The sequence below is a fragment of the Corvus hawaiiensis genome, chromosome 2 (genome assembly GCF_020740725.1).
Source record: "Corvus hawaiiensis isolate bCorHaw1 chromosome 2, bCorHaw1.pri.cur, whole genome shotgun sequence".
NCBI lineage: Eukaryota > Metazoa > Chordata > Aves > Passeriformes > Corvidae > Corvus > Corvus hawaiiensis.
Window position 1 is genome coordinate 59,490,083 of NC_063214.1, and position 24,039 is coordinate 59,514,121.

Sequence of the window (24,039 nt, forward strand, 5' to 3'; positions counted from 1 at the left end):
TCACATGATCACATTTGGAACACAAAGCCCAGCAAGCAGGAATCGCTTCCTATTTTTAATTAAAAAGAACTTCCTGTGATTTTGACAGAAAGTCTCTGATTTTGCTCCCACTACACCTAAGAGTTAGTGAGAGATCTGTTAATATTCTGGGCCCCAGAAACCAAGTTGTTCTGTGGTCATTACAGCATGTAAACAGCTAAGAGTGAGGGCCAGCAAGCACACAGCAAACTTTCATCTACAAAGCAGGATAACATGGCATTTGCCTTGTTATGACATATGTGTGAGATGGGGGATGGAAGGCTGACTTTTTAAAAAAACAAACCAAAACCACCCCATTCTCCCACTGAGCTCTAGACAGGTGCCAGGATATGCACCTTGAAAACTACATACTAGCACATACAGGGAAGTGTGTGCCATGTTGTGCATTCAATAGGCAAAGTGTTTCGTTCCCAGTATTTGCACCTTATTCGAACTACCCAGGAATCAACTTTATTCACCATAAGGACACAGCAGTCATGGCCAGGATGGAACTCACTAGCTGTCCACAGAGGCTGTTATAGCAGAAGACAGTCAAGCAGTAAATACTGTATCTCCTACAGGGAGAGCAAGACACCCACCCACGAATAATTAGAGAAAGCCTTGTGTCATGACTGGCCCTCTCTTTAAAAAGAAGTTTTTCTTAATGTAACTGGGTATTCTTGTAAAGAAATCCATGAAATTATGAAATCAGGCAGCAGGTTTATAATAAATGGAAAAGCCAGCCTACATCACATAAACCATAGTTACAACTGTGAGACTCATTGCCACAACATGGAAGCCAAAAGCGTAAGTGGGATGACAAAAATATACAGGTAAGAGAAAAATCCAAACAATGCTATTTAACACAAACACATGGAAACAGTGTCTGGTCCATAAAGACGTTAAGCTGTATGTCATTGCTTTAAGAATGAAAAAGGCACCATCTGTGTGATCTAACCTGTTCCTTCCCTATGCATCCATACATGACCATCAGCAGACTTGGAATACTGACTTTTTTGAAAGAGAGTGTGGTTTTGATATTCTCATTATTGAATATCTTAGTTATTCAATAAAGTTTTAACTTTTAAAACTAATGATGCATTTGAGATTCTGTTTTAATTAATTGCCTGTCTTCTACTGAATATTCTTCTTGCATCTGTAGTGTTAACTAAGTGTCCCTTATTTTGTCTTTATACAATTCATGGTCCTTTTCCACACTTCCTCACATTGATTACTTCTTCAATTTAAACCTCACTGATCTCTTCAGCCGCTCTTCTCATGACACATTTTTTCAGCTCTAGTCCCTTCCTTGACTCCTGTGGACCCTTACAACTCAATATAATGGGACTGGTACACACAAGAACAATTCATAGAGTCTTTATTACATTAAGCACATATGTTTAACTGTTTTCATCTTCCATCCACTGTTGTCCAGTCCTTGCTCAGGAGACCTCCTCCAGTGGGCCACAGCTCCAGAAAAGTATCAGTATTAAACAGCTTTTCCACTGCTTCTGATGTTCATGACTTTCTTTTGTTAATGAGTATTTCCTTTAGGCATAACCATCATTTAGCTTGCTTAAATTTTTTGTGAAGTTCCTCACACCCCGCTCCAGCCTCAATGAGAGGAAAAACTGCAAAATGTACATATTAACTATTGAACCTGAAGGTAAGAGCCAAACTCCATTCATGGTCATGGCATCTGATACCAGTAACTGTAATTTATCTGTATTTTGTTTACATTTTGTATTTACTACTGAAGTCGTTTTAGTATTTATTATTTTATGTGTGAAAGATTTTTTTAAGACCCAAGAAACAACTTCAAACAGATAATTTTCAAGGAGCTTGGCTGAGTAGGTCTGCAGGAGATGGGCAAGACACATTTCCCCACATGGAAGATGCTGTAATAGTCCTGCTAATGCTGGGTTACCACTTCTACTGAGTTTGTGGATTCTGATTCACATTGACCAAACTATTGTGGCAACTGCCTCCTGTTCCTGTCAGCCACCCCGCCCCTCTTGGCTGCAATTATTTGTCCAGTCAGGCCAAGGAACTACCCCCATCTTGCAGCCATTCCAGGTCATCATCCACATTTCCATTCCAAACCTACCTACCATAAACTGTTCATTTGCTGAGTTCTGCAGTTCATTCTTGGTTGTTCTTCTGACTGAAATATTGACCTGCAAGCTGTCAGAGATGGTTCCCCCCAACATTTATTCCTCTGAAAAAAAAAGTCTTTCCCAGAAAAACATATATTTTAGGATGCAAACTCCTAAACCGATACCCGATTAGCACTGGAGTAGCTACATAAGAAGGTAGATACAGTCATATCAAATAAAAGGGGAAAAAAACCCCAATATTCTTCTACTTCAAAAGGTGTGATTTCTACTAGACATTTTGCCAATCTATTGTCCTGGGAGCCAGTTCATCTAAAAATCCACAATGCTCTGATGCTGGTAATTTTTTTAAAAAATAATTATACTAATCTTATTTGAGAATACAAATCAGACACCTGGAGTGAAATGTTATTCTTTCCCCACTCTTCTACTTCTTTCCAGTGTCCTTGCACAGTAAGCTCTTGTTTCACAGATTTGGCCCTTAGCATGCCAATATTTCATTATTCTTCCATGCTACACAAAAGACATTTAATAAGAAGGCCCGATGAATCCAGTATCTGAAAACTAAGGGACTGGTATTACACAGCTGAAGGGTAGGGACTGAATCCAAAAACCCAACTCCAAGAAAACCTACCTTGCTAGATATTTATGTTTGAAAATATTCTACATTTTGCTATTGAAGTCAGATTTGCTTAAACTACTGCAGTTAAGGATACTTGCTTAAGAAAAATTTAAATTCCAAACTCACTGTTTTTGTGGCACCTTGTAGCACTCACTGAGCTACTCTGTCATGCTCTCTTGCTAGGATTTTGGCAGTTGTTTATAAGCACATTTGCACTAAAAGCGTAAGGGAATGCATGCCCCATTTCACATAAAAACCCCATTCAACATGATTTTTTTTATGTTTTTAAAGGCAAGCATTATTTAATTATTTTAAATACAGCATAGTAACTTAGTTTGTATAAAGCAACCTCTCTCCACCTGCTGTATTTACAAGATGCATACTCCAATCAGGAAAGCTGTTCTAGGAGGTCTGTAAAAAAATAGGATCATACAACTGTGTTGTCGGAGTGAAAAGTTTCCCAGCATGTAACTTTTTTATACATCATCCTATGTTAGTGCTCAAAACATATACACTTGACAGCCTTCTCTTATGAAGCAGGTGGAACTTGGCTAATATGTTATAATTCTGGAGCTAAACACTTGGCTACAATGAACTTTCCAAACTTGACAATGAGACCGGTGCCATCTCCTAAAAATGACAAACTTCTCTAAATGTGTCACAAATCAATTCTGGTATGTAAGCCCTAAACACTATCTTAATAGCTTTGTAAATAGCTTTCATCAACCCTATCTCACATACTTTTTAAACTGGAGTTTTAGAGCCACATATTTACTTCTCAGACTAGGAAAAGTCAAATCCTGCCAAGGATGGAATCCAAAGCACAAACAACAGCTTTCCATAACAGCAGTTACATCCCAGGTGTCTCCCTACTTAGGTTCAGCCACCGTCCCTGCTTTCCCATGCTCTGCCTCATTCCCTCACCAGCTACAGCTGCCCTCTGGAAACCACTGACAGCAGAACTGTGAAGCTGCAGGCCATGAAGATTTCAAACCTTTTGAATCCTGTCATTTTGAAGCAAATGCCTGACCAACCAAGAGGAGAACTTGCCCCTGACTCTGAGGAGACTCAACCTCACACATTTAATAATTCTCTGCACATTTAATAAAGTTTCTGTCCCTTTTAAAATAGATTCAAAAGCATAACACTTCTTACAAAAGTGTGAATTCTCTCTTTATAAACACCCCTGTTGAAACCATCATTGAACAAACTCCAAAAGAACAGACAGAAGAACTGGCTACTAATTCTACAGACCAGCCTAAAACAATTGTGGGGGGAAGGGCTGCCACTCCACTCATAGCAGCACCAATCTCTCTATTCTCTATCTACTACAAAAATGAAGATGCAATATATTTTTATTGTCTTTTTTCTAAGAACACAAACAAAGGAACTTAATTACTTATAGCAAGCAAACCACCTTCTACAGACACACAGCCATTTTGAATGGATAATGTTTTCAAACTCATCACGAAGCAAAAGAACTAACTCCTCCCGAAGGAAAAACTATTAAGAAGTGCACAAAAAGGAGGCAGCAGCAGGAGGCTGAATCACAAAGCAGCACAAAGAGACAGCACAACAGGTGTATCCACGAATGTGCACATGTGCATGTGCTTGCCAGAGCAAGTTTCTAATCCTGGAACAAAATGTCTAATTTAGAATAGAAGAAAGCCAGGAATACACAATGACACTAATCCCTCAAGAATACGTGACACACTTCACATACATATCTATTTTCTTTGACACCGGATGACTTCAAAATCAAGACAACTGTTTAAATTATTTTATGGCAGGGCAAGCAGCTTGGCAATTCAGATACAGTAAGCAATTCTATAAAAGCCATTTCTGCCATAATATCAGATTGGTAAGTGGTAAAATGACCACATCATGATAAGAGCAGGGCCCAACTGTCTGTATTTGCTAGTAAAAATACAGAGAAATGGAATTCTACAATTTGGCAAGAGCCTTTCTCTTTCTTCCTTGTATTAGTAGAATATGAGATTTTAGATCCACAGGGGAAAAATATTAATATAACAATGAATACTGGAATCTGCAATTTATCAAAGCACAAATTAAAAACCTAAGTCCATGTAATGCCCATCATTTCATTTTGAAGCCAACTATTTTGAAGTGGGAAGTCACTAAAAGAAACTTCAGGGCGTTATACTTAAGCAAACTTAAGCAAAAAGTCCAATATACTCAACCTTTACATTTTGTTAGGTCAAGGCTGGTTTTCTTCCTAAAGAGTTGGAAAAAAAAGCTATAGCAAATATTTACTTTTCCATATAACTAAGGCAATTTAAAATTGCGTCCTTTTATTTTTTTTCCTTTTCCACTATTATTGTTGATGTTTGTATATGCCCAGATGCCCTGACTTACCTTTTCAAGTACAAATGAAAAGAGGTATAAAAAAGCACAGTAATTCAGGCTGCACTGCAGCTGCAAAATTATCTATTTGGAGTTATAGCCAGTTAGACATCTAGATATGTGCATCTTCTGAACATTCAATAAATTGGAAATATTTGCAAAACTGTAATTGCTGATAGTAGGCTTTGGTTTCTCCAATAAATTATGACCTTGAGCCATACAACATAAAAGTAGACAACATATTTTACAAAATCCCTCACAGTTTTATTCTAAATTGCTTAGAAAACGGTGACTTGAAACTGCAAGGAACAAAAATCTTAATAAAGACAAGACACACATGAAACAGTAAGAGAAAACATATACTTAAAAGGGAAATACCAATTATACCATAAACTTATATATTAAATTCAGAGAAAGTGATGAATGTTTTGTATCATCAAAGCAGAATAGGTAATTACCTTACAGTATTTTTCTACTGCTCCTTCTGCATAATGCAGCTTATGTTCTAGAAACGAAGGAAATGGCAAAGGTTCTCAAAACCAACTGTACCATTTTTTTCTCAACCTGCATGTATGACTGGGTTTTTTTGTAACAGGAGTAAAATTTTTGTGAAAAACAATGACATGGCAATATTTTGGTAACTTATTAATGCATATTGAGTAGGAACATGTATTGAACGTTTGCTCAGATCTAATTCAGTCCCCATTCACATAAAGTTCAACTTTCAGAACACTTATTAGGAGCACAATGGGATCTATACACAGCTTTCAGCTGTAAAAACTTGTTAATATACAAGAGGCATTTGAAGGACTACTACACTGCATTACACTGCACTTGAAAATACTTCTTTTTTCTGGACCAAGGAAAAAGAAAGCCAAATCCTCACATCAAAATGGCACTTGTGATCCAGTGCAAACACATTTTGCCTGCAAGTATGTCCACTACAAGCTGTATTTATTATTTTATTGCAGGATAGATGAGATGACCTCCACAGGACATAAGAGTAATTAATATGATGGGCACAGTACAGATTGGAAACCAATTTATTAAGAAATCATGGTTTGAAAATCTCTGCTGGTCACTGCAATGGAAAAAAAAATGAATGGGAAAAGAAGCAGAGGAGCAATTACAGCTAACGTTATTAATGAATATAGGGGTGAACTACAGTGCACCTTTTTTTTAAACTCAAGGAGATCAACTTGATTATGTAACTGGCTATGAGCAGTAAGTACCAATTATATCTAACTAGATGTCTCAATATTGGCATGTCCTCAAAGGTGAGGAACCACCAAAGAGTTGAACTGTTTGTTTCACAAGTACTAAAGCTGCAGAACAGCAGCATAGAAACAGGACTCCGCATTTAGCAAAGAACCCATTAGAGTAGATTAATGATGTTTTAGTTTCCAGCTCCCCATTTAGTGGAAAAATTACTGACTTAAGAGATGGAAAGACAGATATTTTTCATATTTGCATTACGTTTGAAATGTATTTTGAGAAACTTTATTATAGCCACATTTAGAAAATGAAGGGTAATTTCACTATTTCTTTCCCTGTAAGATTTATAGATATTTGGAAATGTTATCAGTAACAACTCCCAAAAAATACCAAACTGGATAAGCTTCGTGTATGGTAGCACAGCTGTGCTTGTTATGAACCAAATATGTTTGTTGTTTTTCACCATCTGTTTCAAGATGGCTTCACCATCTCTAACTACCAGAAACTGCACATAATGTTACACTTTAAATACCAGATATTGTCATAGCTGAGAATACACATGGTCCCTAAGTAACAACTCTGTTTGCATGGTAAGCATATACAAAGTTAGGACTCTGGCCAAGTTCAGGAGTTAAGCGTCACTGTGACTGGGGGACGTTCACTTGGGTCTACACTGGCCCAACAGTAGTTCACTTTCTAGCCCAGCGTCTACTCTGATAAAACATTCAAAACCACTGAAGGTGTGAACTTCCATTTCTGAACACTGAAAATGCAAAACACACTGAGTACTCCTCTTACCTCCCTCCAAACTATTCAATACAGTGGATAACCAGATGTGATATTAGACAATGAGACAGACATGTACTATAGGATGTAGCAAAACCTTTCTCCACATAATTTTCTAATTTCAAAAGATGTACTCATACATGTAGTTCAGTACTATACAAGCAGGGCACAACACCAAGCATCAACAGGAGACCTGTTTACCACTTATGGGAGCAATAGTAAAATCTCAGCCCCACAGAAGACATCACTTTTGTCTCAAATGCCTACACTGGAGTATAGAGAAACACATAATTAGTAGATTCTGAACTGATTCAAGCCCTATGTCACTAAGTTTCATCAGAAAAGCAAAATAATTAGGGTAAGACAACTAAAATCAAAACAAAGATCTCCTCAAAGTGGAAGCTTAAATGTCAAGCTGTGACTGAGTAAACAAGTGCCTGGTGTTGGAATTGCTGAAACTAGGCACACAGTTAGAAGACAGGACTGTACAGGATGAGGACACAAGATAGCTACCTATCAAATAAAGAGCTTTGAAGCACTCACTGAACTCTTGCCTGGTCACAGATGACACTCTTTACAATAAAGTTGTTGTATGTATGCACTGGAAGCTGCTAGACACCAAACCCTTAAAAAATTTTGATTTATCCATCATCTGAAATTAATTTTTCCATCCTAAAATATGTATCTAATAATACATTTACTACTCTTTATCTATATCTGTCTATAGCTATCTATATATTTATCTATCTTTATATTTATATATGTATCTATATATTTAAGCCACAGAAACTAGGAATAGAACTGCATTTAAAAGTTTTAAAATAAAATTTTACAAGTATCTGTGGAGTGGGGATATTTATAGGGCAGCATTAAATCACAACTGTATGGCCAGAACAATCAGTAACATATAAATTCTTATCCTAGTTATACTCTAAAAGTCTATATTTTATATAGACTATAAAGCTAATTTTACCATACACTAGACAGGGAGAAATGAATGCATGTATTTCCAAGACACAAAACTGAGGTCCTTTGGTTAGCTAGCCTGAGACTGAGTTACAAATTTAGGCAACAGCATCTAGGCCAATACTGAAACACCAATATAGGTTTATATTTTTCAATCAATTTTCATTTGTATATTTCATGTCAATAAGGAGAAAACCCCAAAATTGTCTTATTTTAAGTTTTAGAGTAGATGAACAGAACACAAAACTGGAAGGGAAATGGAGGTCATCTGCAGGCAGCAACAGTCATCAGCCCAGCAGTCTAACCATAGGCAAGAGTTCAAACATAACCAAAATAGCCCCTGGCTAATGTATGTCTAAGCTGTTCTCTAAAACCTCCTAGGATGGAAAAGCTAGAGTCTTCCCAGAGGATCTGTTTTCCTAGCTACACTTTCTTTGCTCAGTTGGTTACACAAACAAATGAACAGTATCTGCATTTTCACAGGTGATGAAACAGAGAAGATAACGACGTGACTTGATTGACGCCACACAGAAGAATGGCAGGTACAGGAATTTAACAGCTTATTCCCAAACTGTCTCACTGTACCGCATGATCTTCATCCTGAAACATTCTAAAGTCTCTTGGATTCTACGGCTTGCTCACACCCACTGCTAATTTACAGTCACCTCTGGGTGTAGTGTAGCAAGTGTTCAAAGGGCATCAACACTGTTTTGTGTGACAGAAGAGAAAGATTATTCTACCATAGGAAAACATAACTACTCCAGCATGGAATTTAATCAGAACAGGAGAGACAAACAATAAGCTTTAAAGTTACAGTACTCTTGTTAATATATAAGAATTAAAAAATAACAGTAATTTGAAAGATAGTATTTTCTGAGTGGGTGCCAATTATCTCTGCACATATTGTGTTAAGAGCACTTAGAGAACTATCTCCTGCTGGAAGTGCCATCTGAAGCTGCTTCAATATCTGCAGCATTCCTGGATTTTCACAAAAAGTAAGAAATTCATTTCTGTTTTGCTTGTAATACACATCTAGCCTACACCCAAAAGTGGAATAAGAGGAGCTTCACTGCTTTAACACATTTAGTGAGTAGTCTAGTCAACATGAAAGAAAAACTACAAATAAAGAGGTACATGAGTTCTTAAACTAGAGCTGGAGGGGATAGAAGACATGGAACTTGCCTTCAAGATGCTAGTCCTCTCTCCTATTTCAAGATATTAATAAAGATATTACAAGGAAGGGAAGCAAGGGAAAGGGAGAAGTTTGTAAGGCAAAGGAAGGAAATTAAGTACCTGTAATTTGTCAGAGACAAAGCAGAAAGTTTGTGTGCACATGCGAACAGGTTATGCTGTTAGCAAATTCCAGTGATAAGTTATATACATCAAGATTATAAAAAGTATATGGAAAAGACAAAAGCCTATTAGATCCCAGGAGCGAAAAGCAGAAGTTGATTGTGGGGGTTTCTCCCCGAGGGCGAGCAGAGTGTCAACAGTCTTTCGAATGTGACGAATATCCGACTGCAGGATGTCATACGGAGAGCAGAGGTCAGCCTATCCCGAAGGGCAGCCATTAGAACAGAAAAAGAGTGCAAAAAATTAAAAATACAAAAATAGAAAGATATTGATAAATAAATTATCACAATATTCTAGCATAAACATGTAGGAATAGTTTCTTGCTAGTCTTGCCTTAGTCACTAGACATCCCAGCTTTCTTTTATTTCCTCTAAAATACTGAAGCTATCATATAACATCAGACTGTTAAGATAGAAGTGCTCAGGCCTTCTAATCCTTCCAAAATTATGCCCAAGTTCACAAGGTGAGGAAGCGCGTGTGATCCGCTCATTCCAATGAGGTCTGCACACCTTCGTTCATCTGGACCTTATTCAAATGCTTACATGGAAGCAGCTGAAAAAACTAACTTATAAAATAGCAAACAGTGGGTTAGAAAGCTGTTAAAAGCACAGGCAGCAGCAATATGAAGTCTCAAGAAAAAGTATTTACGGAAAGCATTAGAAGTACGCAAAATTCTCTAATATTATAATCTATAACTTGGTATTCAAATATCACCTCAAATGATACCCTGGGATAGAAACTTAAAAAGTCAATGTAGCACTAACTATACTTAATTTTAATAAAGTTTCTAAACTGAAGACTTGGACACTAAATTCCTTACGTAGCATTTTTAAAATTATTAGCAGGTTAGATTCTCATACCATTTTTGGAAAGTATCAATAACCATGTGGCAACTTACTCTAGACTGGCTATACAATATGAAGCGTAATATGTAATAATATCAGTATGTTCACACGATATTTAGCATTAAAATCAAACCAAGCAACACTAGTACTTTCAAAATGCAATCTAAGATACACCATTTTACATTGCAAATAAGGCCTTACTGAGATAAGGAATACTTACTGAACAAAATTACATGCAGTAAGAGTTTGAGAGGACACTGTTCCTGTGGAAGCTTTTCAGTCTCACTTCCTCAAGGAACTGACAGTATACCAAATAAACTAAGACATGAAAGTTCAATGTCTGTTTTCTGTTAGTGCAAAGTTTCAAGGTCCAGTTTGAAATAAATTAATCTTTAAAATATTTAAAATATCTTTCTATCCTGAAAAGTGGCTAGTGAAACTGGAAGTCAAAACTGTCATTCATACACAAATTAAGAAGCGACACTTTTTTTTTTTTTTTTGCTTACCATGACTGGTTCTAGCTTTACCAGGAGTCAAAAGCTGCAAAATTTTGTTACTTAGGCCACCAGATAGAGCAGGGAACCAACCTGCCTAGCAACAACACTTTTTGCTGTGATTTTTCATAATTTTTTTTACTCAAAACTCTAATGTAATAATAAAGTTCAATGCAATTCTGTCATTTTTTTAGAGTATGAAAACTCACAGACAGCACAAAACATGCTGATTTTGTTTAAAAATGGGATAGAATTAGTACTGTATTCTACACCTACATCCACAAGCTGCTTACCAGAGAAAGAAGTTTTAGTGCAAACTATTCATGACTACCAACTACATAATATATTGCATTTTTACCAGACACCAATAAACCCAGTAAATGCTGGATTCATTTTGGAACAACATATAAGACTCAATTCCTACTTATTGAAAATACATACCAAAGTAAATATCTAAGATACATTCAACTTGTATTTTAAAAAGAAAATTCCAGAACTTTATAATAAGGACTTTTTAAAATTTTTGTCCAAAAACCCCCCAAAACAATGCCAATAGTCCCTACTGCAGTCAAATGGAGAAGGGAGTAATTTCAGAGTTTAGAGACTGAGAGCTGGTAATAGGTTGACTTCTTACAGATACTGATGAAGTTGCTAACCCAAGATTAACATCCTAAGCAGCATAAGGAGAAGCCAAAGCGTACAAAAACAGCCAACACATGCAGAAGAAATTTCCTATAAAAACTGCCAGGCTGTGTTTTAGTTAAATTCAGTGAAACTTGGGGAAGCCTCAGGAATGTCTGACTATTTTTGTGTGTTCTGTGACAATGGATAATTTGGTGTTATATTCACGTGTTATAATGTAAAATGTTTATATTTTATGTATTTTAAACTTCTGTAATGTAACTGTAGATGAAAAATATCTAGCTCTTCTGTAATGGTAGAAGTATTTCCACTTATTGCACTGATATTGTGCAATAAAATACAAAACTAAAACATGACATCATGAAGTAGTGAAAAAACACATGACCCCCACACAAAGTCTCAAAGATAACCACCCATCCACTCATCTATGACAAACACTGCCCCTCTCATTTAAGGGACTGAAATTATTGCTAGTAAGAACTTCAAAGATACATCTATTTAATCGTTATATTTATGGACTGATATTTTATGTCTATGAAGCTGTATGATTAAATCATACAGCTGTCAATCATGCACACAGAATAAACACAGTAAGACAGAAACAGGACAGCAAAAGCATAGCCAGCTGTTTGTGTGCACAAACCACCCTCATTCTGCATGCCCCTGCAGTGACAGAAAACACATAGCATTTCAGAACTGACCTCCTCAGATTTAGACTCTGATAGAAAAAGTCAAGAGTAAGTTTGCAGAAGTGCATTAAAGAATGAAATCTGTAGTGCATATGGACTATACTCAAAACACAAATGAGAGGAACCTCAGAACTCTGCTTTCAGGATTAAGAGTGTATTGAACCACTTAACTCCATACCATAGGGCAAACAGTGTCCATTATCGAGTCCAGAAGGAAAAGGTGGAAAAAGGAGTCATACCTGATAAAACTTACTGCGACTTCATAGATGTCTCATGATGAAACTATGGAGAAGTAACTGATTATGTGATCAGAAAACAAGCATAATGATAATATACCTTGCATTAAACTAAAAAACATGATTACCAGTTGAACAACTAACAGGTGGATGGATAGAAGGTAAAACACTTTACAGTCACTGCTTGGCTGCCTCCTTTACTTTGTTTTGCTGCTTTTAGAATACAAAAGCCTCCTGTTTTGTTTTTCTTCATTATTGTTTTTCTTAATCTGCAATTCCTACACTAACACAAATCATACTGATTTTTAGAATAATTCTGTCTGACATTGCCACTTAGTAGACCTCGCTATCAGAGGAGAGGCTGAAACACAGTAATAGGTCCCATCTGCAGGGCTCAAAAGTCACTCAGAAGTGGCACAGCTGAACCTTTCACAGTCTGCATCTTCATACAATGACTGGAGGTCCAAAAAGCCATTTCTTATCATCACGCTCTTTTCCACTCAGTATGTTTACACCATGTAAATGACTGAAAATTTAAGAGATATGGCAGAATTCTCTCATTCCCACCCAAGATATAATTTGTCCCACTAAATCATGCTGCGTTACTACTGATGTGCTGGAACACAGATGCTTGGTAAACCTGCTGGACCATTTGGCTGTGAAAGATTTAATTTTATCACTACCTTTTATCAATAGAAATTACCATTCCAGTACTAATCACGGTAACTTCAGTCTATCTTGTTTTTAAGCTGAAGATCAACAAGGCATGTTATATGGGGAAACTCTTTCTTTTGTTTTTAAAAAAAGTAATCTTATTTTGCTGACCTGACCCCATAAAGGGTCAAAAGATGCTCAAGTGCCTAAACTGTTAAGATACTACATTAGTGTAAGATGTGTATCCTAAAAATTCATTCATGTCTTGGTGAAAAGCTAATTTCACAGACATTGAAAAGACTTCATTTTCTTTTTCAATAAATTCTTAAAAGATCCTACTTCTGATACACGTTATTTGTTCATAACTAAGAACCAGAAAAAATGCAGACCAAAACTTGTAACTTTTGTCTTTCTAACACATTGCATATACAGCTTTATTTTGGTCTAAATCTTACTTGTAGTAAAGTATCACTCAACCCACCACAAATCATTATTTTTAACTTTTGAAAGGAATATTTGTTAACACTACTGAAAGCACATAATACTGTGTAATATGGATTACCAGGAATAACAGCTACCAAGAATAAAAGCTCAAGTTTAATTAATTTATTAATTTGCAGGTTAAAATGGGAAAGTCTATTTCTTTGCTTCTAGTATGAATACTGACGTGGCAATGACAAGCTGAAGAAATCTGCATGAACATTGTTGCCTTTACATATATTGTTACTGGTTTTATGAAACACCAGTTGTAAACAAAATACTTCCATAACTTCACATACAAGGTAATCTAATGATGATTCACTCTTCTGATAATTTTTAATATCTCTGAGATGAGATGTCACTACGAAGAATAAAACTGCACTAGAACCATTACATTTGACACTTTGGGGGCCACACTTCCATGCAAAAGAGAAATAAAAAAAAAAAACAGCTTTATTTTTCAAACCCACCAAGTATAAGAGGGTGGGTGCAATATAGAGGAACTGAGTAAGCAGTAAGGGTGGTATTATTTGTGGGTTCATGTGACATTAACAATGTAAGTCCAGTGAATGGCACCATCCAAGTACTGCATGTCACTGAGAAATGCAGCTGGATCTCAGCCCTACTTGTCACACATCTACTGCCATGTGCTTATTCAATCTGTATCAGCCAAAAAGTAGGAATGTTTGTCACTGTCACTACTATAGAAGAAATCAGGTAATTTGATGGGTTTCAGTTAACAATGTAAAATAAAGTATTCTTTTGCAATTTTCTAAGAGACAAAGATTGCACCTTTTTGTCATACAGCTCCTGAGGGGCACAGCAGACATTTTCTGAATCTTCACGCTTTCAGATACTTACCTGACAACATTCCTTTCTCACATCAAAAAACAAGTTGATTTGTCTCAAAAAGTGATCTACAAGGTTCTCTGATAAGGTGCGACAGCGAAGCTTAGTGGCAAAACTGGACACAACTTGATTGTCCTATGATTCTCACACTTTCGACAGTCTCCTGGTGCAGCCAGAGCACTGCTATTCAGTTTCATATTAAGGGTCAGAGTTCAAACTTCCCTTTTATATATGATCCAGCACGTTCCTTCTGCATGCAATAAGGAGCATCGCGTGGCTGTTAACAGAAAGCGATTTCAATGTGTCCCCCATTGTGTTGGAATTCTCACCTGGCAGCTAATGGCTTTCAGAGTCATCTACATACCACGTCATTATAAGGAGACACTGATGTTCCTGAGTTCTGTATTTGTGATTCTTTGGTCAAGATGCCAGCTTCTGATACTCAGTGTGACACATTCAGATACCAGCTGCATTGTTCTACATTTGTATGAAGTTTCCCAGGATCATTCTGGGAATGTAATTTTGGTCCAAGAATTGAACGCTAAAAACCACAGAAGTAAGAGACCATGCACATCAGCACAACACAGCAATTACTTAGCTATTTTCTTGTTTTCATTTTACATGACTAAACAGGATATTATTTCAAACCTGTGGAGTTCAGGAAACAGCACATACTCTATTCCTTAAATAACTGAAAACAAACCAACACGAATTATGACCATTTAAAATCCTTTTCAAACCCATGCAGCAGAATTTCAAGTTAATTCTCAGGAACTAGACATGGGCGTAAGTACCAGAGAAAAGCCCAATACGTACGGGTATAAAGACCCAAAAGTAGAACCTATCGCTTTCCCAAATAAGGTGCTTGTTTTAAAAAAGAAGTCATCATTCACTACACTCCTTTTCCTGGTTTCTCCAGAGATAGTTAGGCACTGCACAACCCATCAATCTGAAGCAGCATGAGCACACCATCTGTAGTTCTTTAAAAACTTTGACAGCTGACTGTCATACTCACTATTACACAATTTTGCATTCCTAATCCATGTCCCTGCAACACACAGTGAAGTTCTAGCATCTACCAGCTACTTCCACAACATGATGTGTTTTCACAAAATATAGCAAACATATACATTTGCAAATTACCTACAGCTAATCAAACAGAATTTCCTCAGAGTACTTAAAACCTATTGTAAGATTACAATTGCAAGCAATTAATTTAATGTTTAAGTGAATGGGTTTTTTCCTTAAAGAGAAGTTAATGGCTTATTTAGATACATAAAAATGGTTAGTTTACAAATCAGACTGGTAAGATGTGGCTTTGTGCCCAAGCCTCCATGCAACTCTTCAACAGATAAACTTGAACAAATTTTTAAAAAATCCTAAAGAATTCAACACTAATTTCAATGAAAGGATTAAAAAGGAGGGGTAATAAATACATATATATGGAAATGCCTATTCACAAAATACAAAAAAATTTATTTCTCCAGAGAGTTTACTTATAGAAAACCAAAATTAAAAAGAAGGAAAGATTTCTGAAAGATGTCATAACAGCAATGAAAACAGCTCTTGGCCTTTTCTTTCCCAATAGGCTACAGCCAGGAAAACCTGACTTGTATTCTATTCACTGATAATTTATGATGCATCAGAAGAATTTTGGGGGAGCTTAACAAATACTCCATGTCTATAAGTCCACAACAATGAGATTTTGATCTTCTCCAAAGTGAAATTTTACCTTTAATATGAAATTGTTGTAACGTTAGAAATTACATAACTACAAGAACTAAATGAACCATTACAACTTAAGAGACCCAGTCATTACACTGAACTGTCAAGTTAAATTTATGATGAACCATTCACTGAAACTGTAAGAAAGTCTCCCCCTCAAAATTCCTACAAATAGCAAAAATGATCTGTCACTTTTGCTGTCCTCCAAATCAAATGCTAAAATATAGCTAAAACAAAGAATTCAAATTGGAACTCTTTCCCAATGTGAAATCTTTGCATTACCATCTGCTCCCCAAGGGGATGGTGGTGGAAATCACACAAAATATCTTTGCATTTCAGCATTCTTGAAACAGAAAAAAAGAACTCAGCCTTCATTATACTGTCATATGCAGGCACCAGTGAAAATACATAATGCAATTTTCCTGTGTTCAGTTTAAAATGACCTTATATAACACTTTACCTTCTTTTGAGGGTCACATATTTGAAATTTAACTTTTAAATACTTTTAAAAACTTTTTTAAAATTGAACTTAATAGGTTCTTCTACACCATAAGGGAGTCTTTGAAATAATCCCAATGCAACTCCAGTATTCATTACATTAGTTATGAAGATGAGAATAAATTACATGATGAGCGATACCATTCTTAAATGAAATGCAGAAAACACCAAGCACTGCAATTTCCTTGTTTCCAACTCCTGAAACACTCACACCTACATTACAGAATCTTACACATATGTACTTTCCATACTTAACACACAATGCTTTTCTTCAAATCACGGCAGAAATGTTTCAGTACAAGAGATGAGCCTGTTATTAGTCACCAATGCATAGAGTACTTAACATTGTAAAAAAAGGAAATATTGAAAAAAAAAAAGAAAAATTAAAAAGAATGACGTTCATATTCTAAAAGCATGAGGTAAAAATGCAGTTATGTTGTGCAATGAAAAAAATTAGCAAGCTTTTGGCTACTTACATAATATATTATCATAATTCCTTACTTATTTTCCATGGCAAAGATAAGGAGATATTAGCGATAATACTGAATTACTCCTTTAAGACAAAACTTGCAAGTTTCAAGTGCTATGAAATAAGCCATTTAAATGCACTGAAGTAATATTAAACAACATTATTTAGATAAATTTTTAAATTTTGTGTCCTTATTGCTAAAAGCCTGTAGTTGATAAAGTTATCCTTCAGCTTTCACGTAATTAATGTGTTTTCATTTTTGAACATCTAGAAATGACAGACTTAATTAAATTACCTCTGGTATCCCCAGTTTTCTACATGCATCCAGAAAGTTTTCCACATTTCTCCTGCATTTGGCCATACTAAGTTTAGGCTGTAAAACAAACAAACAGAAAAACAGTCTATGGCAAAAGAAGTCAAAAACATTCATCTGGTCAATTCACCCATTGCATTATTCTTGTACTGATACACCATTTCCATATTTCTCCTGATAACAATGCATAAAATTCTGTTCAACTTTTTCTTTCTACTGCTCTAAAAACATCTTGCCTACAAATAAAAACTGAGTACACACATTGTGGATGCCATGTGCTTTTACTTATCTCTTAAAGTCACCATCTCATTTAGATCTCCATTTGTTCACAAACAGCTTATGAGGTTCTAAAACCTGCCTATTACAAAGATTTGTAACAAACAGCATTGATTTTTTGGACAGCAAATTAACTGATGAAGGATTTTAACATACATCATGGAGAACACACTTAACTGTAATTAACAGGCTCACTCCTTTTAAATTTTTTATGTACTCACAAATTTATAGTAACTATATCCAATATTAATATCTCTGAAGAATAAATGTCCTATTACTTTAGAATCTCAAATACTTCAATAATTTGTCTCGCTCAGGACTATTCACCAGGTACTTACAGAAGAATCATATTACTAAAAAGAAAAATCAAAACTCCTCGCTATTTTAGTTTCTCAATATCAGATGTGAAACAATGGTAATTCCTGAATATTCACTTAAACCAAGAATTTACTATAGTAGCAAGGAATTTCAAAGAACTAATTTTCTAGGCTAAAATAATTTGAAGGCTGTTTCAAGGAAGAGAACATCAATATAAAGTAGAAACAAAATGAAAGTAAATTAAAATATGTGCTATTTGTTACAGAAGACACCACAAGATACTTATTTCAAAAAATCAGCATGAGAAGTTTTTACCCCAGAAATTCAAGCTTGCATATTTTGACAATGTCATATTTTTACCAAAGATAGAAATTATTTTAAATCAAGGAACAGCAAAAGAAATTCTACTAGACCATCTGAGAAAGTATCTTTTTCTTAAATCTGTCTTCTTGGAAGTTTTTACAGATTGCCTCCAAAATCCACATGGTATTCTCAGAATTGAGTATCAGGGTGTACATAGCAAATTTTGACCAACATGCACATTAAAAAGAAAAAAGGCAAATAGTCTGAAAACACACAAAACCTCTTCAGAACCAGACTGTTACCAGAAATCTAAAAGAATGATCTATTCAAGAAATAGACATAAACAGAGAAAACACAATGGTGCCCTTCTTAGGTTTCAAGAAGTGCACCCAGAGTTTACACCGATTTTATGTCCTGAAATCTTCAGGTCTTTAAATTTAGGCAAGCCAATATTAAATCACTACAGTGCAAGTTTCTGTTCTGTCTGCAGGTAAAAGGAATCACCTCTACATTTAACTCAACAGGACAAATATGCTAGTAAGTGTTTTAAGTGCTTTAGTAACATGACATCTGCTAAGCCAGACACTGCTGAAGCCAACCTCACATTTTTTTCAATCAACAAAGGAGGGGCTAGTTTTATTTTTTAAAGTTGTACTAGAATAAAAGCTTGTAATCAAAGAATTTCATACTGTTCTGAACAAAAATGCCATTATGAAAATATCTGATCTTGTTGCTAGATCAGGGAAAGGCAGGATAACTTTATTCATTCACAGATGTGTTTGTATAAAAATGTATACATACACGATATATATGTATATATCATATATAAAAACTAATGAACATTTGAATTTGCAGTAATATAAATGTTGCCCTTAACAGCAAAGATCCTTCATTTAACAGCAACACAGTTTTTGTACCCAAATATTATTTGGCAATAAAACGGTAATCAATACAACATTTCAGTGCAGCAAGCAACATGCAACTTACTACTGCTGGTGAGGGTACATGAATACTTCCGACAGAGCGAGGGCGAACATGATTTACTAAATGGCACAAAACAACACCATCCATCAGAGCCGAGCCCAGGTCTTCAGGTAAACAAATCTTTAGTCTTGTTTCTATGTTCTGCAAAGGAAGAATGCATGCACACTTTGATATAGAAATGGATGAAGGGGAAAAAAAGGGAAAAATACCCTCATCTCCTATGCTGTAGAGACATAGCCAGTGTTGGAGTATTTATTACAAAGAAACACAATTCCTTTATATAACTAATTCTTTAGAAACTAAACCACAACCTCCTTTATGCTGTTACTAGACTACATAAACTTCTTTAAAAGAACTCAACAGCGCAATGTTGCTGCCACAATAGGCATCTGTTTTTATATATAGCCATATAAAACCACATCTGCATGCAATTAGTCATGTGACTGAACTGCATGTGGCTCCTTCCTTTCATCATTTCCCCAACTCTCCTACCTATCCGTCTTAAATTTTCTTTATCAGCAGCACATTGAAACAGAACTACGTCGTGTTAATGATTGTACAAGCAGAGAACAAAAGGTAATCTTTCCCTAGTAGCCTAAAAATTACTCAGGAAGCATTAGAGTGATCAGAAAAATAGGTAAGGGAAGGCAAAACATTCAGATGTAAAAAAGAAATTCTGGATACCTGTTAAGAAAAAGAATCTCAATGAACAGAATTTGATATTGCAAAATAAAATACTTTTGAAAAATACTTAAGAATTAAAAAAAAAAACCCCAATCCCAATATATTGTTATATATGATGAGTTTCCTGAATTGTGTTCCAATCTTTAAAACATTCCTCTACACTTAGAGATAATTACTCCCATTATCTTTAAATAGATGTTGCTTATTCCTAGTTGAACCTCTTAATGTCATTACTCTCTATTAATACGTTACCTCAACCTATACTGGTTGAATATTAATATCTATGAATAGGTAATTCTTTTTAGAATAAAAGAAGAAGGTTGGAAGAGATTTTTGAAGGTCACAGTTTAACAAATCTGAAGTGACACCAGAGCCCTGGTTAGTTAAGTTTTGGATATCTGCAAGGACAGAGAGCCCTAAAATCTCCAAGCAACTTTATTCAGTGTTTCACTGCCCTTATGGCAAAGAGTTTTCTCCTTGTAAGTACTTGAAAGGTCTTTCTCTGCAACTTGTGCCACTGTCTTTCATGGGTTCACCGTTAATCTTTGAAAAGCCTGACTTCACCTTCTCTTTTACTACCCTTCAGGCAGCTGAGGACAGTCATATGATGTTCTCAGTACTCTAAAGCAAGAAATCCAATCTAAAGAAATCCAGCTCTTCACTTCTTCCTCATACATCCTTTATTTGGGTGGCCTCACCATGAAATAGCCTCCACTGAAGCACTGTGGGGTTTCATTATACTTTCCCATTTTTTTCTTTTACTAGACACACTACTCAAGTATTTGCATGTAGATTTTACAAGCGGCAAACAGGGTAGTGCTTCATGTTCACTAATATAATGTTTTGTTTTCACCTTGGTTTAATTCACAAGTCAGAAAACAATTCTGGTATACGAGATTCAAAAATACACTTCGAGACTGTTTTCCCAAAACCTGTTACAAAAATATTTATAAAAATTAATGAATTTAAATTTATTCATTAGAACACTGATTTGTCTGTTGGGAGACTACTCAGCACAGACCAGGGTACACTTTTTATAAGAGCACAGTGCATCTACAATACCAACTCAGTGCCATTTCATGCTGGAGTCCATGGCTCTGTGTAATCTCACTAAACACTAACCTACCACGAAACAATTCAAAAGCAAAATTAACTAATATATATATTTATTGCATAAAGTATAAACTTAATGACTTGTATGTTCTGGGCTATTTTCTTGTGCAGTACATAATCAAATGCTTTGGTGGTTACTAATGCACGGTCAGTCTTCTCGCTCTTGTCACCACTCCTTGACTTGTAATCAAACTTCTCACAAGAAACAAAAGAATTTTTATTCCAGAACATGATATTTCAGGGTGAGAGCAAAGAAGGACAGTACATGGAGCTGAAGGTCAGTAACATATTAAACCAGCATTACTGGTAATACTTGATACTCTGTAGAGACATCCTTATTACTTCTCCACAATCAAGCCTGACACAGTGGATAACCTTGTTCTACTTTTCACTGTGAGAATTAACTGAACCAATGCACAAGGCAGGAATCTTGCGGAAATTACCTATGATTATTTTTAGGAACTTGGGGACTTGCTACATATTTGTGGTAACTCTTAAAAGAAATGTTAAAAAGCTGCATTGATGCTGCTGAAATAGACGAGGCTCAGAATAACTACAAACTAGTGCAGTTTATTATTGCTGCTTCCATTTTCTTCCCCATTACCAAAAAGTCTCATCTAATTTCTGTATCTTGTCCTTCTGGCATCATTCAAGTTTAGAATCAAAAATATACTACATTCTATCAACTATGTTAGATCTTCAACAAGATCTGTTCTGTTAAAAAAAAAAAAATCAGCAGCACCAAGTTAGGTAAATTCATATAAAACAGGTGAGGGCCTGAGGTAAGACAATGCAAATCTGAAAGTCCGCGTAGTTCTACATTAAAAATCCCACCTTTTAAACACTATTTGGTAAAGAAAAAAAAGGCAAACCCTCTTGCTTTAAAATTAAATAATAGAAGACATGTTATTTAAAACAAATTGATAATTTTTCAACTAGCCATTCCATGAAGCTACTGAGATAAGAACAAATAACGTTGTAATTCAGCTGTGATGTGAAAATCACCTATCATTTCCAGGTTTTGCAGTGATACCCTTTGTTCTGTTAATGTGATATAACTGGAAACCTTGATAGGTTCAGGCTTGTGACATTCCTCGCAGCAAAGGTTGTCATCTTTTTTTTAAGCAGAGCCAAGTGTCACACAAACAGTGCTACCAAGGTATTAGTTGTGTAACACAAATCCTATGCACCAATTCCTCCATCAGGCTCTAGCTTCTACATTCAAGACAATGTATCAGGAAACCACCTTCTGTATTCATATTGTCCAGTGATGAAATATTGAATTAATTTCTAAGAAAACTTTTTCAAGCATTAATTATCTACTTTCAGCTTTAACTAATAAATTTCACTATGCCTTTTACATACAAAACTGCAGATTTCTCCAGCTGTTTGGAAATAGTTCCTAGACGTCTCTCTCTCAAGTGCTCACTTCATCCTTTCTGATTAAATTAAATAAATCATTAATTCCACCAGTGCAAGGCATGCTGATTAACTGTATGTCGTTCAGGTAACTCCCATTATTATTTCCCATTTTTACAAAATCTTTCCTGAAGTACAGACATCTGATTGTGATAAAGAACTTCAGCAATAGTCTCATTGATGTGATTTGTAGGAGTAACATTGCCTCATTTAACCTTTCTCATATTGTCCTCCTTAGGCAACTTTCCCAAAGAAAAACTAAAAAAGACATTCCACCAGAATAAATTAATTCTACCAACACTCACATACCTCACGTAGCTGTTCCACAAGCTCTCTCTCTTCTCTCATCTGCTCCATTTTCCTTCGAATTGTGAACTGCGGATCTATTGATTCCAGATTTCTTTGTGGTCTTAAGAACACTAGGATTTTTAAAAAGAGTAATTGTAGTTTAAGAACAAACACTTTGATTTATTTATTTCTAAATTAAGCAAAATCCTTAGGCACTGCTTCCAGCAAAAACAATTTTTTTTTTTTGTTCTCAGGAGGACAGAAAAATCTGATCTTGGATTACAATTATGAATGGCTGTTTTCTGGATATTGCTCTGTACAGCATCCTGAGGCATCAATGGTGTGGATAATTTGTCATCCAAATTCTAATCTCAGTGGGAAAATTCTGTTAGATGATTAAGCACCAGCAGTGTCCCTTAGAGAGTCTGATCTGTACAACACTGTATTTAACATGGCAGGAAACACCTCTTATTCTTTTAAGTAGAACTCCTAACAAGATGCTGAATTGTGCAACAAGTTGTGACAAGCTTCCTACACAGAACAAATTGCTTGCTAGATAAGGTTATGCTAAAAAAACCCCACCCACCAAACAAAGTCTTGTAGACATGTAGGAAGACTCAGCCATTCAGTAACTGCCTACACTAAGAAGTCGTATTGCAAACGTAGCATTGCACAAACTCTTGGCAGTTCTGCTTCCCACCAGTCCTGCTGACTCTATCACTTTGCCCACATACAGTTCCTTGAAATCATGACATGACATTTCCACAAATATGCGCCTCTACCCTTCTATTCTTGTGGTCAGTGATCGTTTTGAATGGTTTGGAAGAACAAGATGATGTACAGTCAAAAAGCAACTCTCCCTGTTTGTGACTTTGTTTGCCATCTCAGACAAGTGCAGTCATGAGGAATCTCACCCAGCTGTGTTCAGGCTCACCTGTATGCAGGCTGCTTAACTAATGAGATGACTGATCTAAGATAGCTCTCTAGTCAAAGGGACAGACAGACAGCACCTATGGCACTTCAGCCAAAAGGCAGAGTTCTTTCCCCTAAGTACTATAAAAAGGAGCTTAAGGCAGCAAACTCCTTGTGTATCTTTAGGCTACTCATTTGAGGCATCAAGATAGAATAAACCATGGCCAGTTACCAAACTTGATTCCTTTCACTACTTAACTCACACAGTCCTAATTTAACTTTTCCCAGGCAACTGAAACTTGCTACATTGCTGTTAAATTAGTAATTTCTGGAATGCCATATTAATGCTATTTGTTAAACAGAACTACTTTTAAATAAAACACCTACTATTACAGTTTTGTATTAGTAAA

The 24,039-nt window shown here is 35.7% G+C and overlaps 1 protein-coding gene across 6 annotated transcripts in view; it reads right to left on the minus strand.

The window, feature by feature from the left end:
- Positions 1-24,039, minus strand: part of LRCH1 (leucine rich repeats and calponin homology domain containing 1) — a 118,926-nt gene that overhangs the window by 2,697 nt on the left and 92,190 nt on the right. For 4 of the 6 annotated variants that reach the window (XR_007201750.1, XR_007201749.1, XR_007201751.1 and 1 more), the window contains 4 exons: positions 22,739-22,848; positions 19,217-19,354; positions 17,315-17,392; positions 9,379-9,636 (listed from right to left, as the gene is read on the minus strand). Coding sequence is in view for 2 of the 6 variants with exons in the window: in XM_048295288.1 (XP_048151245.1) it covers positions 17,315-17,392; positions 19,217-19,354; positions 22,739-22,848 (326 nt within the window). In the remaining 4 variants the exon portion in view is untranslated. The remainder of the gene's footprint in view (positions 1-9,378; positions 9,637-17,314; positions 17,393-19,216; positions 19,355-22,738; positions 22,849-24,039) is intronic. The other 2 variants (XM_048295288.1, XM_048295289.1) reach the window with 1 other exon arrangement.